Source organism: Spinacia oleracea, chromosome 4 (genome assembly GCF_020520425.1).
Source record: "Spinacia oleracea cultivar Varoflay chromosome 4, BTI_SOV_V1, whole genome shotgun sequence".
NCBI lineage: Eukaryota > Viridiplantae > Streptophyta > Magnoliopsida > Caryophyllales > Amaranthaceae > Spinacia > Spinacia oleracea.
This window is the reverse complement of record NC_079490.1, coordinates 44,600,889-44,617,968: the sequence shown is the minus strand read 5'-3', so window position 1 is coordinate 44,617,968 and position 17,080 is coordinate 44,600,889. Positions and strand designations below refer to the sequence as shown.

The window sequence follows — 17,080 nt, the reverse complement described above, 5'->3', positions numbered from 1 at the left end:
TTACTCATCTCGGACTCCCTTCTCTGTTATTTTAAACCTACAAGCATCTAACTCGAGCGTAGGAGATAACAAAACACTACACAATCTATCAGACGTTTGAGTGACGGGATTAAGTGCTTTGGATAAAAACAACCTTGTTGCAATATTTCGAGTCCATCCTTTCCCCAAAGCGGGCCGAACCTTCCGACCAGATGACATCATAAAGTTTGTAGACGAATCACGGTCGCTTGGAAACACATCAACAACATTATTAACAACGATAACAGCAACATTGTATGTAGAGGCGATGGAATGTAAGCCGTATCCAATGGCACGTAATAATTGTGTTCGTGAGTCTAACCCCTCAACCGTGTTCTCAAAATGGCTAGCACAAATACTAGCGATTGAGTCTATAACAACTAAACGGATATGCCTGCATGTGTTATGTGAATACTTAATCAGTTTTACAACCCAATCAAGAACATCAGGTAATTCATGCGGGGATTCCACTTGCTTGGTTGTTATATGATCACAAGGGTTATCAATTTGATTTATGGGAGATTGTAAAATGTGGGGCATTATACCTGTTAAACGACGAATAGGAAATGGACCAATTGAGTGGATATAAATGGAAGCTCCAAACATTCCACCCAAAGACGGAGGTAATTGACATGCAATACTGGTTTGCAGGCAAAGTTGAGTTTTACCGGTTGCATTCTCCCCACACAACTCAGTCACTTCTCCAACACTTACACCGCCTTGCATAATTCTGTCAATGGCGTTGCACCTAGTTGCAATTTTCTGTACAATTGTTTTTTCATTTGAAACTGCTTTTGACATTTCTCTGCTTTAATTTGATTTACTTGAGTAATATTATGTTTATAAAAACCTATATATACAAATAAGGTGTAAACAGAATAAAATGTAGAGTCCACGAGATAATTAATTACTTGTAGAAATCATGTCCCCAATTCAACATAGGTGCACAACACCATGACCATGAATTTCAAAATTATCTATAATTATTTAGTATGAACCAATGTGTTACATACTTTAGTTCAACTAACGTGTGAACGAAATAAATGAATTAATATTCTAACTGCATTAATTTTGTTACATTTAATTATATAAAACATATATATATTATTGTTTGTATTCAAAGGGGAATTTCATTAATTAACGTTGTATAAACAGGTGAGAATATTAAGCAGACCACAATATATGTACATTAAACCACCAGTAAGAGCAATGGCTTCGGCCTCACGTCACAATGGTTACTGCATTATTATAGAGCAACGCTACCCCTTTGGTCTGAGGTTCGACACTTGATACGCGCAATATGAACATATTATTCAACAGCTCCCATTCCCCCCGTTTTTTTTTGGTTTTTGAAATGGACCAACATTAATTTTGGACAGAAAATTAGATAAACAACACTGGATTTTTCAACACAATATACCACTTCTGGAAATATTTTGTTAATACAAGTCTTACACGCTAATGACAAAAAGTTTGATTTCCTTAAATTACATCCATGCATGCAACATTTTGGATTAACTTGAATATGTAAAAGTAGACTGCCCGAGTTTAATGCAAAGCAAACATCAATGAATATATTCCCACATCCCACAAAATCTAAAGCAAATACAACATAAGAACAACTACATTGTAAGTCGACCGCCGAGTCGTGTACGCCATTCATATGTATTGTAATCGAAAGTCTGAGATATATCTTCACATAAATTTATTTGCGAACTTTCGGGAATGTCGTCAAACACAGGTCCATTGTAGTAAGGATGTACGCGTTCATCGTTGACGTTGTTTGCATGTTCTTGCCTAGCCCGGTAGCTAGGAATATGCCCATACATGGAGCCGATAAGTTCCTACAATGAGAGTAAACCTTATTAAATTTTAATAGTTCAAATAATAACCTAATAAAATAATTATAAAACAACTTAAAAGTACCTCATTGGCTGCAATCTCGGCGTGCGTACATGTTTGTTTCTTCTTAGATTTGTCGTAAATTGAACAAGGTCCTTTCTTTGCCCTACCAACATGCCTCTTATCAACAGGGGTTTTAATCACATCATCTTGAACGGGTTGAACTGTCCTTTTTAAAGCACGCTCATTACACTCTCTTGGCCTTAACCTACGACGACCAAACACATTACGTGCTTCAGGATCCCACCACACAATAGACGTATCTCCTTGGTCACCCGTTTTACGTATCCCCACCGCACCCTCCATTTTTAGCCTAACAATATTAGTAGCTTCCGTATACAGCTTGTATGCAACGTCATTATGCATGGCCAATTCTTTCAAATAATTGTGCCTTAAAGATAGCTCTTTAGCTTTTGCTAGCCGTCTTGATTCCTCCGGATCATAGTATGAAACCCTCAAGCTCTCATAAGACCTAACTTGCTTCCTCCATCTATCTAGTATATATTTCTCAGGTATAAATTGAAAATCCTCCACATCCATGGCTTTGAGTATATGCCTACATAGAATACCTCTAAATTCAAACAACTGACATGAACAACTTACCTCTCCTATAACCTTATCTACTTTAACGGTGTAGCTTTTGAACCGTTTCCTCCAATGAGGGGAGGTCAGTTTCTCATCAGCTCTATACAACATAAGTGATCCTATTGCATCAATTTTGGTAACATTTGTGTGGGTTAAACCTTTACGCTCACGCACGATATCAGCAAACATTTCGTTGGTGTAAACCTTATGGAAAACGTACTCAGCTAACACACTCTTGTCAACATCAATTTGAGGAGGCTTATCTACACAATCAAAATTATCCTCCTTTTCTTCCTCTGCCTTTATATTCATACAAAACTCATAGTTTTTAATGAACTGCAGCAATCCACATTCTAGGTCTACTTGAGTTTTGAAGTAACGATTCATACCTTCACTTCGCTGTGTTGATGACATTCCGGCCCAAAATCTACCTCTATTGTAGGCTGGAGCCCATTGTTGACGGTTATCGTAAGCATCCAGCATCCAGCCCTTACGTTGATTATATGTGTCCATCACAAGACACCAAGCCTCATCAAACTCCTCAGGATCGAGCATATCATGAACGGCCGTTCTAATAAGTGTATCAATGCTTTTCCATTCAGCAAGTTTGCCAAGGTTCCGAGAGGCATTCTGTAGCATGTGCCACAAACAAAGACGGTGTGGAACACCTGGGAAAACTAGGCTAATTGCCTTACCTATTGCCTTGTCTTGGTCGGTTAAAATGCCCTTCGGAGGCTTTCCCATGCACTTCAACCATTCCTCAAAAACCCAAACAAAAGTTTCAGTATCTTCATGTGATATTAAAGCGGCGGCGAATACAATTGATGTCCCGTGGTGGTTGACGCCAACAAAAGGGGCAAACGGCATACGATACCTGCTTGATTGAAATTATTTAATAATATTACATATAATCATCATGAATTGTGTACTACCACGTAACCAATTATCTACGACATGCTAATACAAATGAACAAATTTTTAATTAACGTTAGTGATGATCAGCATGCAAACCAACATGCATAAATATATTAAAATAAAATACACTAAACACATACATATATAACCCTAATAAGTAACAACAACTAAACCAACACAATAACCATTATGACATCCTAATATATTTCAAAAAATAATAATAATTGACTTAATTAATAAAAGTACGATATACATTTACGTACCTATTGCTAGAGAAGGTGGTGTCGAAACTAATCACATCCCCGAAGTATTTGCAAGTTCCTCTGCTACGCGCATCAGACCAGAATGCGTTCTTTAAAATACCGTCTTCATCTCGTTGCATAGAACTATAAAAATCGCTATTCAATTCTCGTTGTGATTTGAAATACTTTTCAAGACTGGCAGCATCTCCTTCCTCAAACATTGTTTTACGACGTTCAACAGCTATGGCATTTCTAACATCCCTTTTGTTGAACGTAATATTATCAAAACCACCTTTTTCAATCAGTTGAGTGCCAAAGTTTCTACTAACGCTCACACCCCCCCTTTCATTTATCATTATCCTATCGAAGGTAGCTCCATCAATGCTACGGTAATTAACCATCATTCGACTACATTCGGGGCTTAGAGGGTGATTATGCACCAAATGACAATTAACAACTATAAACTCTCCATTTTTACATGAACCATAAACAAAGACTTTGCAACCTGTAACATTAGACCCCTCGCTTTTTTTAACACCTCCCTTCTTGCATTTTAATCTTATTCGTTGCATCATATGCGCCTTAGCCTCAAGTTCTCCTATACCTTTCTTACTTACACCCTTATCCTTATACTCTTTCTTTATCTCATCACTACTCACAAACATCTCAAAACCTTCGTTGTAAGCATAGCGGTGACAAAATTCACTAAATTCAAAACCGGAGTCAAAACGCATTCCTTCTTTAGGGGGGTTCGGCGTAGTAAAATTGACAACAGTACCATCGTCGGCCTCTGGTTCACCATTTAGGTCTATACTAACCATTTCACTGTAAAATACATAAATAATTAACACTAGTTCAAGATTATTTAATATTCATACATATTAAATTAAATCATCGGCCATTTAATTTATAAAAAAGTATTGCAAATTTAATGATTATTAAACCTACATACACATTAAATAAAGTACACTTGTATTACATACAAAATTTAATAAAATAATTAATTGTTGCACATATTAACAGTCACATTGTTTTCTCCGCCATTCCAAATCAAACGCATTAAACCAGATTTATAGGATATACAGACAATCTGATAAACTATAAATAAACATAATCGATAATAAAGTATTTCATAAACTACAAGAAAAAACACAAAAAGACATACCAAAGAATCGATTTTAATTGTTCTATTTTAAAGAAATATATCACAGTGAAAACTGATAAGGTATTAGAAATCAAATGGAGTTTCAACAAAATTTACCTCTTTCCAGAAATGTCAGGTTGAATTCTTATTTTTTTTTTTTTTTTTAAGGAATAGGTTACAAAATTTGGGCGGGATTTTTTTTGGGAGAGAATTGGGCGGTAACTTGCGCGCTGCTGAGTGCAAGAATGGCGGAAAGCCTTAAAAATTTTCCCCCTTAAAACAGAAGTTTCCCCCCTAAAACCTAATATTTCAAGCTGACATGTCCTTACCTGATTGCAGGGTAAGTCCAGTCAGGTTACCCCAGGGTAACTGTATCATCTCCCTCTATCTAACAATCTACAATTATAATAAGCTTTTTGAGTTCTGACAGGTATATTGAGTTGTTAAACAACTTAGTTCTATTGCCCCTGTAGCCCTGCTGATCTCACCACTGCACTAACTATTATAAGATCAAAACACAGAGTCTGTTGTTGATGTTCTTATTTAATACAAAAAACTTACTAATTGGTAGTTGTTCCCTACTCCTAGATTGTTTTGGGACTATCAAGCTAATATATTGTTTTAATTTTAAGTATGAGCCTCTGTAATTGCAAGACAAGCCTCCCAAACCAATTATGTCATAGGCTGAAGCCTCAAACGCCAATGGATGATTTGCAGTGAAACCAACTGCAATTTGACTTGTAAATTGTACTTGCAGAGTTGCAGATGTTAATCATTCCACTGCAAGTTGATAATTTTGATAAATTTTGGCATGCGTTTTATCCGATATTGAATGTAAAGTGGAACTAGGTATATAGGTAAGCCCTTTTCCTTTTGTGTGGCTTGTTCATTATGGCTTCGGGATTTGACTTCAATAGCTTCCAACCTTACACCGTTCTAATAAACGCCGCACAGAAGAGTCTGAACACATTCTAGTTAAACAACATACGAGTACAAAGTATTATCTACTGTAAATAGTGGTATCTAACAAGTAGACCAGGGGAACTAATTTACAAAGAAAGTCGAGATATGTTGTTCCATAGCCTATACTGAAACAACCTATGTAGGAATCGAACCTACATCATGTGCAAAAGCACATTGCTTTACCAATTGAGCTAATAGGCTTTATTATTTGAAACTCATTTTCACAACACATTTCACACCCAAATCCCCAATTCTCAAAACCATGTCCCCCTCTTTTTTATGTATAGTGATCCTTTTTTTATGCATAGTGACCTTAAACAAACTAATTAAACACCACTTTCTGATATAGTGATCCACTTTTAGTTCATATAATCCAGACCCAAAGAAATATATGTTCCTTCTCAATTATATTGGACAAGTGTACAGGAGAACACGATCAAAGTTCTTGCAGTAATGCATGATAAACCCGCAGAATCAAAATTTAAATAATAATCCTAGTAAAAGAAAGCATAGCTAACGAGTAAGGATTGGTTAGAGAGTCTAGAGACTACCAGTGTAGTAATTGCTCCTACTTGAAATAACACATATGCCCCCCAAAAATACACTTTTTACAGCTAAACTTTTGATGAAGAAAACTAACGAGAGAACATAAAAGATGGAATAGTCCAAAACATCACTCTATTACATATAGTGACCATTAAAGATGGAATAGTAACCTATATAATTATAACAGTTGCAATTTCCTCAATTCTAGACATGAAGACTTAAAATGGTAGCATAGTGACCTTTAAATTGTGAATGTCAACGACTAGCATCTTATCAAACTAATACATCGCAAAAATCAACACAAAATATTTAGAAACCCTAATTTTGAAAATTAGTAAATCAAACCCTAATTCGTAGCCACAAAACTTCAAAAGAGCTCTAGTATAATCAACAAGAACATCAATGGCGAAAATATAAACACAAAAATACATGAAACAACAAAATATGCGCTAAAATTAGCAAAAAAAATAACTAGAAATTTCAATTGCTATCAAAAAATCGTTATGAAAGAGAAAAATGTCACCGCAACGTCAAGTACAATTGCATCAGGCAAAAGCGACGAGACATTCTCAACAGCAGCAGATGCCCAACCTTCGAAACTCAACCTTCCGATCCATCGCCTCGTGAGATGAAGCTCGTGAGAATGAGGAGAGAGAAGAAGAAGATCCAGGGAATGAGGAGGGAGAAAAGAACGAGAGAATGAAGAGGAAGAATGAAAGAATGAGCTGAAACAAAACAAATTGGGCTTATGTCTATTTTACACGTGTGAATGAAAGGATAAGAGTGAAAACTTCTTCCTTTGGGCTTGGTCCACAATAGTTTTAGGTGGACCAGGTTCATTTAAGAGTTTTACCTTAAGAAGTACATAGCCTGCATTGGGATAATAGTGCTTGACAAGATCATACATACAAAATTCAAATTACAAGAGTTTTAAGACCTTGGAACATGTTTATCAAACACCAATTTTTTGGTCTTCAACCTAATAAAATATAATATTTTATCTTTTCTCTCTCCCCAACACCAAACCCAACACTAACAACATTTAACAACATTTATCAAACACCAAAAATTATCATCTCTCTCCTACATCATCTATATCCACCTATGTTTATTTAACATAACAAATTTAGGTCATTGAAATCATTGAGTGATTTCTTTAAATACGTTAAAATTTCCAACATATGCTCATTTTTACATAATTCTCAATCTATCGTCCACGTCACCAAGTCTTTTTTTCTTGTTCATCAGTGACCGCCAATTGAGTCGGCGATTTCTCTCATTTAGAAACCGCCTACTCAATTGACGATTTCCTCATCTAAAAAATATAAGTTCACAGTTGACCCTCAACCGCATGGTACCCTTCCCAATTTGCATAGCCAATTTCAATCACCTTCTCTCACACATCTTCAGCAACAAATGAATGTAAGAGCATTATAACCAGAATAAAGCATCTTCATAACAAATACTTGCATCGTCTTGCCATCATCCACAACAATTCAAGGATACCCGTCACTTAATTCAAAAAATATTAACTTTTTTTTAAAAATAAAGAGGATTATTATAAAGTAAAAGAGATCTTAACTCATTTTTGCTGTAATTTTTTTTAATTATCTCTAAACCTTTCCTCTCTTACCATTTGTGTTGCTGCAAAATATATGAAGAACCAAAGAATGGAGGTTATGCAAGGGACTCGATGAGAGAAAAAGGTGATAAAGAAGGTGGATTTTGTTGAGAAAGTAAAATTATTTGCTTTTAACGGGGGGAGATTGGGAGGCAACTGACAAGAGAAAGGGAAATGTAATGGCAATCAAAAAATCGCCAATTGAATTGACAGTCAACTTATTTAAACCGCCGATTTAATTGGCAGTTTTGTTGTCGCCCATTAAAAAAGAAATAGATTTGTTAACCTGGTGACGTGGACGGTAGAATGAGAAATATGTAAAAAAAAACTTGAATTTTGATGTCTTTAAACATTATCTACGAAAATCGCTCGAAATCATTTTGCAATTATAGAAACAGATAATCAATATGTTTTGTTCCCCATCTGCCACATGTCAAACTCTCCTTACAAAAAATTGGTTTTCCATTTGGCGTTCATGCACACCAATTTTTCTTTGGTTTCATTCTCTCTCTTTCTTTCTCACTCATCTCTCTACCTATTTTACTATTTTTTATTCATTTCTCTCTCCTAAACACCAAAGCAAGGTGTTTGATAAACATACTCTTAATACAATCCAAGTACATATCTATAGATCCTGAAACCGTGTCAACAAGGATGATGTCAACTTAATAAACACACTTCTCTTCAAACCTCAATTCCCTTCCCTACCCAACTCCTGTGTAGGGATGTCAATGGGGCGGGGCGGATGCGGCTGTAGGTCCCTCCATCCCCATCCCCACCTAAAATTTCATCCCCATCACCCATGGCGGGTACATAATTCATTCTCATCCCCGCCCGAACGGCGCGTAAGCTAAAATCCATCCCCGCCCCGCCACCCAACTGGGTATCCATCCCCGTCTTATCCCCGCTTCATACCCGCGCTAATACCCGCCTAAATTATTTTTTTTGGCAAACATTTGTCATATATACGGATTAATCAAAGTTAACTATAAAAAAAAATACCTTATGACTAAAGTAACCTATTTAATCGAAAAAAATACTCGTCATAAAAAAAATCCAAACAAAAAACATAAAAATCTCACCTAAATTTATATTACTCCCTCCGTTCCTAAATACGTGTCCACTTTGAACGTTTACACGGTAATTAATAAAATTGAATGGTGTGTAAAAGGTAATGATTGTGAATGTTTTTTTTTTTTTTGGAAAGGAAAAAGTAGATAATTGTTTATTAATAAAATATATATAAAAGTTGATGTGGTGATTGAAAAGTGGTAAAAGTGTAGAATCTGTAAGAAAAAGTAATAAGGATTTATAGAAAAGTGGGAAAAATGTGTGGAAAAGTGGGAAAAGTGTATGGAAAAGTGGGAAAAGTGTATGTCCAAAAGTGGGAACTGGACACTTATAAGGGAACGCTATTTATGCAAACTGGACACGTATTTAGGAACGGAGGGAGTATCACCTAAAGATGCAAATAAATCCAAACTCACCCCATCACCCATAGCGGGTATGAAGCGGGGCGAGCGGGGATGGGGCGGGACGGGCGGGGATGGGGCGGGTTCAACACAAAACACCCGCCCCATCACCCATGGCGGGTACGATTTTATACCCATCCCCGCCCCATCATCCGTCAAACCTACCTCCATCCCCGCCTACTTGGGGCGGATGCGGGGCGGGTCTCCCGCGAAACCCGCCCCACTGACATCCCTACTCCTGTGTAATTCTATACATTTGTCGCACTTTACCTCATCATATAACCTTCAAACAGTTAACCCCTCCCTTCACAATTATATCTACTTGAAAAAATAAATTAAGAATAACAAGACTGCTAAGGAAGCCAATGTGCATAGGCAATACCCCATATAGAGGTATAATACATATTCAGAGGTTAAAGACTACTACCTACACAACCCAGATTAAAACCCTCCCTCGCCCACTTTCTAAGTGGGGGCTTATGGGACACGAGGACACAACTCCACCTGCGCAAGGACACCGGATTTGTTGGTCATAGCGAGTCACAATGTCTTGCTCTCAACATATCCACTCTCAAACGACTACATCATACGAGTAGATGGTTCACCGCAAACTAATTGCTGATTAGCTGGAATTGGCGCAGGAAGAACTCCCATATTCTCATCATTTGTGCCATGAACTGAAGCAGTGCTGCCTTTTAGAGTTTCTTCCAATAAATGAACTAGTGAGATGAATACTTCCATCCTCGTGACATCCCTGTTTGCCTACAAGCAAACATGTAACCACTTAAATGAGCCATTTGTCATTTTCTCTAGCACATGATGCCTCCCATTACTTACAAGTAAGTGCCTGAGAGAAGGATCTATGTACGAAGAATTACCTCTACTGCAAATCGTGCCCATATCTTGTCGTTCTGAACCTCCATTACACCCTTTAAGATAGTCAACCCCAGTCCTCTAATAATATCAGCTATCTCTAAGAAAAATCCCCGTTTTTCACAAAGCATCTGAGAAAATGTAAAGTCATTATGATTGATTAGTAATTTCAGATAAAAAGAAGAAAAGATCCATCACCGTTTTCTACTAAAAAACAGCTACCTCTATAAGCAATTGTCGAGGTGGATTCAAATCTTCAACCACTATCGGGCACACTAGAGATTGGGAACCAAGCTCAAAGGCCCAGGTTGCACTGCCCTGAAATTCATCACTTAAAGACATCCCACCTTGCTTTTTAGCTATCTGCACGCAAGATCAGAAATGGAGAGCTAAAACACTTCACATCCCTACCATTTTGCGTTAAAGAATTAAATCTAAAAACCAGCACTAGCCTGCCATTCAATGCCACGTTATGTAGGCATGTTGAGTTCACAATATGAGCTACAACTGTATCTACTAAATGTCAATCCTTAACACTAGAAGTTAAATGCAAGAATGATAATCTCTACCTTGGATTCCACTGTTTGTTTTAGTTTGTCAGCATGGTCAGTGACACTCTGCAGGAAAAGCATGTGCTTTATTGTACGTTCCAGCAAAGCGTCAATACTACACTGCACAACATAAACGAAAGATAGTGTCAAAACTGTCGACGTCTATCTACGACACTATGAAACCAAGGGAAGGATGATAACAAACAAATGTTTTACCTTAGCTCCATTTGGCACTATGTCACGGAGCTCCTTCACACGATCTTGGATCATCTGCCGATCTTTAGGTCTTGGTCTAGGATTCTCTCCAGGTTTAAGTCTTTTTCGGTTTGATTTTCCTCCATCAGACTTCTTCGAATTTGCAGTAGAAACACTAGTACTAGGCCCTTGTTCAATCCAGGAACTAATTTGCAATCCATATGTACAGCTCCTGTCGTCATTCTTGCCACATGAAGACCCGACGGCGTTTCCTATTGGTTCAACTAACCTACTTACAGGCTTGGAAGGCCCAAATAGCTGGCTCTGCATCCTATCTGACATATTAAACATACCAGATGATAGAGGGTTGCTGTTAGGAGTACTAGGGATAGAGTAACTACTAATCTTTGACACAGTGGTCTTGCAGGAAGCATCATCATCTGAGATCTGCCGGGTAACCGAACCAACACCAGATATCATAGCATCCAAGAGGTGATCAGAACCAGAAGAAGAAAAAACAACACTTCCTGAGATTCCTTCATAATCCGAATACACCTCAGATCTAAAATTTTGTAGGTCCATAAATTTTGGCAAATCTTTAGATTGATTTTTTGAATTCCCACAGAAGCTGTCAGGAAGGTTACTAGTGTTACCGTTCAACAGTTTGTTCTTAAGATCCACTCCCAGAACATCGAATAAGTCATCCCCTGCTGAGGACTGAATAAAAATATCCTCAAGTACAGTGTCCTTTGATGGTGGTACGTAATTTCCAGATTGAATATGCACGTGTTTTCTGGCAGAAGTTTCCTGGACTTCGGGGCGATCACTATCCCACAGTTTCCCATGGGTATATTTAGTTGTAAGCGCAATGTGTCTGGCGTAATTTCCACGATTGAGGACACCTGCTGACTTATTACTGCTACTCGATTTATCTGTTTTCAACAAACCAGCCCCATCTTCGACAGAAGAATCAGTGTCCTGAACTACCATATTGGCACGAGCAGATGTTTGAAATGAATGGTCATGTTCACAATTGATACCAATACCCAATACATTTTTTGCAGACAAGAGGGTGTTGTTCTGATTCAAAGCAGCACAATGGTAATCATTATGGTTAAAGACAGATGTTGACGTGCCATATTTCCCCTCTACTGAACCATCATGTAAGACAATTTGCTGCTTTAACAATGTGGGATGCCAATCGGCAGTTGATTGAGGACAACTGACCCCTGTCCCAGGAATATTTGAAGAAGGCTGCATTGAATCAGATTTACAAGGCATTACAACACCTCGAGTGTTTTGGTTTGCTGCCAGGCCATTTGGAAGGACATTGGAATCTATCACACGACTGATCATTGCTGCCTCGTGATCTCCACTGGCCTTGCACGAATCTCGATTCAAGTTAGGCATCATAAATATTGAACCACTAACTTGCAGGTTATCTTGAAACTGAGTAAGAAAACAATCAGATGATTGATTAACAAGCCTGTGAATCTCAGATGAGTTTCTTTGCAAATTGAAATCTCCTGCAGCTATATCAGTAGAGTTCACTGGTGTTGGATTTCCATGTAGATTGATGGGGTTAGCAGTTACATCAGCAACTGACAGCCCCAACGTAGATGCAGCATCTTTTGTGAAATAGTTATCGGAGATAAACACACTGGGAATACATCCTAATTGAAGAAAAAAATTCCTCACGTCATGCACAAATCCAACAGTCTCCATTATCTGAAGCAAAAAGTATATCAAGGGAAAATAATCAAAACCAACCAGGAAATAAGGAACAATAATTTAGTCATCAAGCAAGGGACAGCAAACAACACTACAACAGAATCACATGGGACAGCTACATGAACCAAAATTCATCACTCATGCTGATCCCTTGAATTCATGTTTGTTTTAACCTCTGAATGAAAGATGAACCAATGTATATCCTATGAACTTTGTTATTTAGAGAATTACATGGCACTTTGAGTAATGAGAGCTCAGTCAATTTCAGATTCTCATCAAGGAAGTTATATTATGATGTTATGTGAAAGGTGGCAAAAGTGTAGATTATCGCACTGAGAGATAGCCTAGGTGGACCATATCCAGTTCAGAGTGCATTGGGCTAACTGAATTAGTTCTGACACATCAAATCAAGCTATATTGGGAATACGATAAACAGGTAATTGGATCCGGACTAGATTTGTCTAAAAGAGCCAAAAAAAACAATCAGCATCCTCATCATTGAAAGTTGTACAAGGATTAGAATCTATTGGAAATTCTATTGCACAAGAAGCTCTTGTAGAGAAACTTCCTTAAGGCAAGTGGTGGAAACTGGGAAGAATAGAATACACATGGTAGTTTTAACTTCCTACAGCTGAGCTTTTGGTCTAGCTAAGGCTTTGTTCTCTTCGCCTTGTGGTCTGCTTTTTCTAGTTTCTGGCCTGATTCTTCTTGGCTTGGTTTGAATGATTTCTGTGTGTGCTTTATGTTTCTCTGTCTGGTACTCTGGTCTGATTTTAAGAAGAGAACATAGCCTTGATCTATTAAGAAGGTGACAGGAATCCCTGGGCTAACAGCTTGTGTGGTGAGTCTAGTGAACCAGATTTCTCCTTTTATAACTTTAACCCCTTTCAATACATTACACTAACTTTTGACAACCCTACAACTAACACTACGGAAATAGTTTTGGTTCCAGAACAAAACATGTGAAACAAATATTCGACAAAGAAAATGATATCAACAATGATGTGCAGTAAAGCTTTTGAATTACTTTGGCAAATTGGACAAGATAATAGTACATCTTACAAAAGCAAACTTATATTAACACATTTTATCGGGTTTAAGAAAAACTTAAGAAAGCGGTGTGGTCCGTGTGGATGATATAAAGATTCTAGATTTAGGGAGCTTTTGACTTCTGACATCCAAAAAGTATCAGAAGACTCAATACATCACCAATTTGTCTGTGAAGATCAAGCAAATAAAAATCCATCGGCTCCAAAGTGTTTCTGGGGGATATGTTTTCCTTAAAAATGCACGTGACATTGAATATGTCAGGAATGTTAATGGCTGTGTAAAAAAAGAGCGCATATGACAAATTCAATTTTCTTCAACTTAAATGATGATGTGAACTTACTGTTGAGGATGAACCAAGCTGAACAACTCCATGTGGAGCAATTGGAATCACAGCGATCGTCTGCAAATATAGATATACATCTGAGTAAAGACAGCACAATAGAAGCAGTAACAGCAGGGATAGTAGAAATGACAGCCATAGAACAAAACACTGATGAAGATTGAGCCTTACTTGCATTCCAGCAGAAAGTTGGAGGTGAACCTCATTAAGAACCTAAAGACAACAAGATTTTCAAGTTAGATAATGCTCAGTAAAACTCAACCATCCTCTCTCATCCACACTAATGCTAAAAAAGGATTGTTGTTCATGAAGAGCATAAACACATCAATTTTTGTGAGTGTGTTTTACAGTGACGTACTCTTTCATTAGCACGTATTTTGAAAGCAATCAACTCACACTAAAGAGTAAAATAAAATTCAATTTTTCTAGGAAAAGCTGGGAATGTCTCCAAGTAAAATAACTGATGCTTCAAAAAAGAGCGTGAAAAAGATTTATTTCCGAGGGGGAAACGTCAACCACCCAACAATTTCTGGATGAGTAAAATGGTAATTCAATCACAAGGAGAGGGGGGAAAAGAGATGTATCTCCATGTACCTCAGCTGGGTGAGAAATTTCATTATACATTCCAGAGATAATCCATTGATGATTCCCTGTAAATGCAGCCCGGCCAGCCAATCTAGCAAGCCCATGATTAAAAAAAAATACAAGTAATAAGGACAAAGTAGATGCTTGAAGAAAGAGGGGGATTGGGGAATATAATAAAGTTTACTTCCTTGAATTGAAATTTTTTGAATTTGACATACAGTAGAATAGATAAGTGATGCCAAGGTAAACAAAAAAGAAGTGAGGTGTACCCTTCTCCAACCACATTAACATGGTTAGATATCATCATTCTCTCTATAAGCAAATGCAATTTGTCACCCACTTGCATCCCGTTATTGTAACCTTCTTGTTTTTGAAAACTTATTTCATGGTTACCTAAATTTGAATTCTGGGGTGCACTGGTAGATGATCCATAATAGCATTCTTCCCAAATCAATAGCCTGCCAATTCACAATTTCAATTACCTTAGAAAACTAACAAAATTTACTCCACATAAAACCAAGACTTCCTTAAAAGTTAAAACTACATCAATGGAGGAGAGACGCGCGCGCACAAACACAAGCTAAAAATGAAGAGACCAAAAGCTAGTAGGAGTCCCAGAAGGTCTAGAAATCTACTTTTAAAAATTAAATGCAAAATGCTTGTTCGTTATCTTTGCAAGTCTTCGATTGTTTTGGAGACTAAAAACATGATTTTGGAAGCGGGACAAAGTAGTTTCTGGTTTTAATTATCAAAATAAAATCTGTAACATTGAGTTCATTATGTAATTAATATGAAATCTCAAAATAAAAAAATGAAAACAGGGCATAACACATAGATTCTCAAAGACTATAAAGAAGAAACCAAGAACACGGAGTATAAAAGAATCCAAAAACAAAAATAAAAAACAAGGAATCAAACCAGGGGAAAAGTACATGGACTGACATTCAATTAAACAAAAGCAGTTTTCAGTTTTGATACTTGAAATAGCTTCAAAAACAAAAAAGGCAACCAATAATTTCAGCACTGCAGCTCATTGGCTCTTTTGACCCTTGAACATCAAACAAAACCATTTATACTTCACTTTCATACTCAGAAACTTTATCTTTTCTTTCATTTTCTCAGCAAATAAATCATAGCACTCGGTATAAAAAAAATATACAAAGACTTTGAAAATCTGAGATAACCGTACTCACTTACAGACTTATTAGTAAAAATTCAACTTGAAACTATAGTATTATTCTGGCGCCATAAATAAAATTAAGCTGCAATTGAAATTAATTTATAATCAGAAACTTACTTAGGATTTTGACAACCGATTTTCCAGAAAACGGCATAAGACCACTGATTCACACCGCACAGAGCCTTGAGAGCTTCTTTCAACAAGTAACCCATCGTTTCCGACCACCAAATTTCTCAATAACGGTGCGTTTTAGCACCAATACCAAATATATTTTCCAGAAACAAAAATAATTCTTACTTGGAAAAATTGAAATAAAATTATATGATTATACTGAGTAGAATTAACGCCAGGGGTCATACATTTGTGTTTTTTTGGGTTTGTTTTTCTCTCTCTTGGTATTTCCGATCAGAGAAACTGAAACCCTAACTTCCGCGGCACGAACCTCTCCCCGCTTGTTTTGTCCTCAATCCCCCACTCCTTTTCCTCAATGAATCCAAGTTCTCAACGATCATGTTCCTGACATCCATGCTTTGATATAGAATTTGAAACGTAGTAGAGAGAAAACAGACGCCGAAACCCCGCAAACAACTACACCAACAAGTAACAACAACGCTCTCCCCCTCTCTTAACAGAGTGAGCAGATATACGTTCGAGAAGAAAGGGAGGGAATTTGAGAGTAAAGAAACAAATAGTGAGAAAAGTCTACACTATTCCACTAGCTTTAAGCTCGCAATCAACCACAATAATCCCCATTTCCGGAAAAGTAAAAATAACAATAGGGCAAATAAGCGGTTTCGCGGCGAGAAAAGAGGTATTCCGGCGAAGAAATTGCTTCGATTGCTATGAGTTTGTTTGTTTGTTTGTTTGTTTGTTTGTTTGTTTGAGAATGTGATGTTGGGAGTGACTGATGAGTGAGAGAGTGAAGTGAACAGAATGAAGAGAGGAGCTATCAAAATAATGGCGGAAGAAAGTAAAAGAAAAGAGGCAGGAAAGTGGAGAGATATTACAGTTTTTGCCACTCCGTGATTTTTGTCGTTTGGGGATATAACCGGGGTATGACGTTAGTAGAGGACACACATACCCTCATGATTTTTGGTATTTACGGGAAGTCGCAGCTTTTCTGAGGAGAGAGAAAGAACCAAAAGGGCATGTGAGAGTAACCAAAAA

General features: G+C 37.2%; 3 protein-coding genes across 3 annotated transcripts; all 3 read right to left on the bottom strand.

The window, feature by feature from the left end:
* LOC130471501 (DNA repair protein XRCC3 homolog) lies at positions 1-819 on the bottom strand. Its single transcript, XM_056841680.1, has one exon. The coding sequence runs from the start codon at positions 817-819 to the stop codon at positions 1-3; it is 819 nt and encodes a 272-aa protein (XP_056697658.1).
* Positions 820-1,420: 601 nt separating this feature from the next.
* Positions 1,421-7,064, bottom strand: LOC110774792 (protein FAR1-RELATED SEQUENCE 5). Its single transcript, XM_056826360.1, has 4 exons — positions 6,839-7,064; positions 3,684-4,487; positions 1,945-3,379; positions 1,421-1,862 (listed from the first exon to the last, which is right to left on the bottom strand). The coding sequence occupies exons 1-4, from the start codon at positions 6,880-6,882 to the stop codon at positions 1,641-1,643; spliced, it is 2,505 nt and encodes an 834-aa protein (XP_056682338.1). The 5' UTR covers positions 6,883-7,064; the 3' UTR covers positions 1,421-1,640.
* Positions 7,065-9,696: 2,632 nt separating this feature from the next.
* Positions 9,697-16,858, bottom strand: LOC110798585 (transcription factor LHW-like). The gene is made up of 10 exons (XM_022003771.2): positions 16,031-16,858; positions 15,003-15,191; positions 14,743-14,824; positions 14,320-14,361; positions 14,149-14,208; positions 11,049-12,755; positions 10,851-10,952; positions 10,504-10,644; positions 10,287-10,412; positions 9,697-10,170 (listed from the first exon to the last, which is right to left on the bottom strand). Exons 1-10 carry the CDS (start codon positions 16,123-16,125, stop codon positions 9,988-9,990), a joined length of 2,727 nt encoding a protein of 908 aa, XP_021859463.1. The 5' UTR covers positions 16,126-16,858; the 3' UTR covers positions 9,697-9,987.
* Between the last annotated feature and the right edge of the window lie 222 nt (positions 16,859-17,080).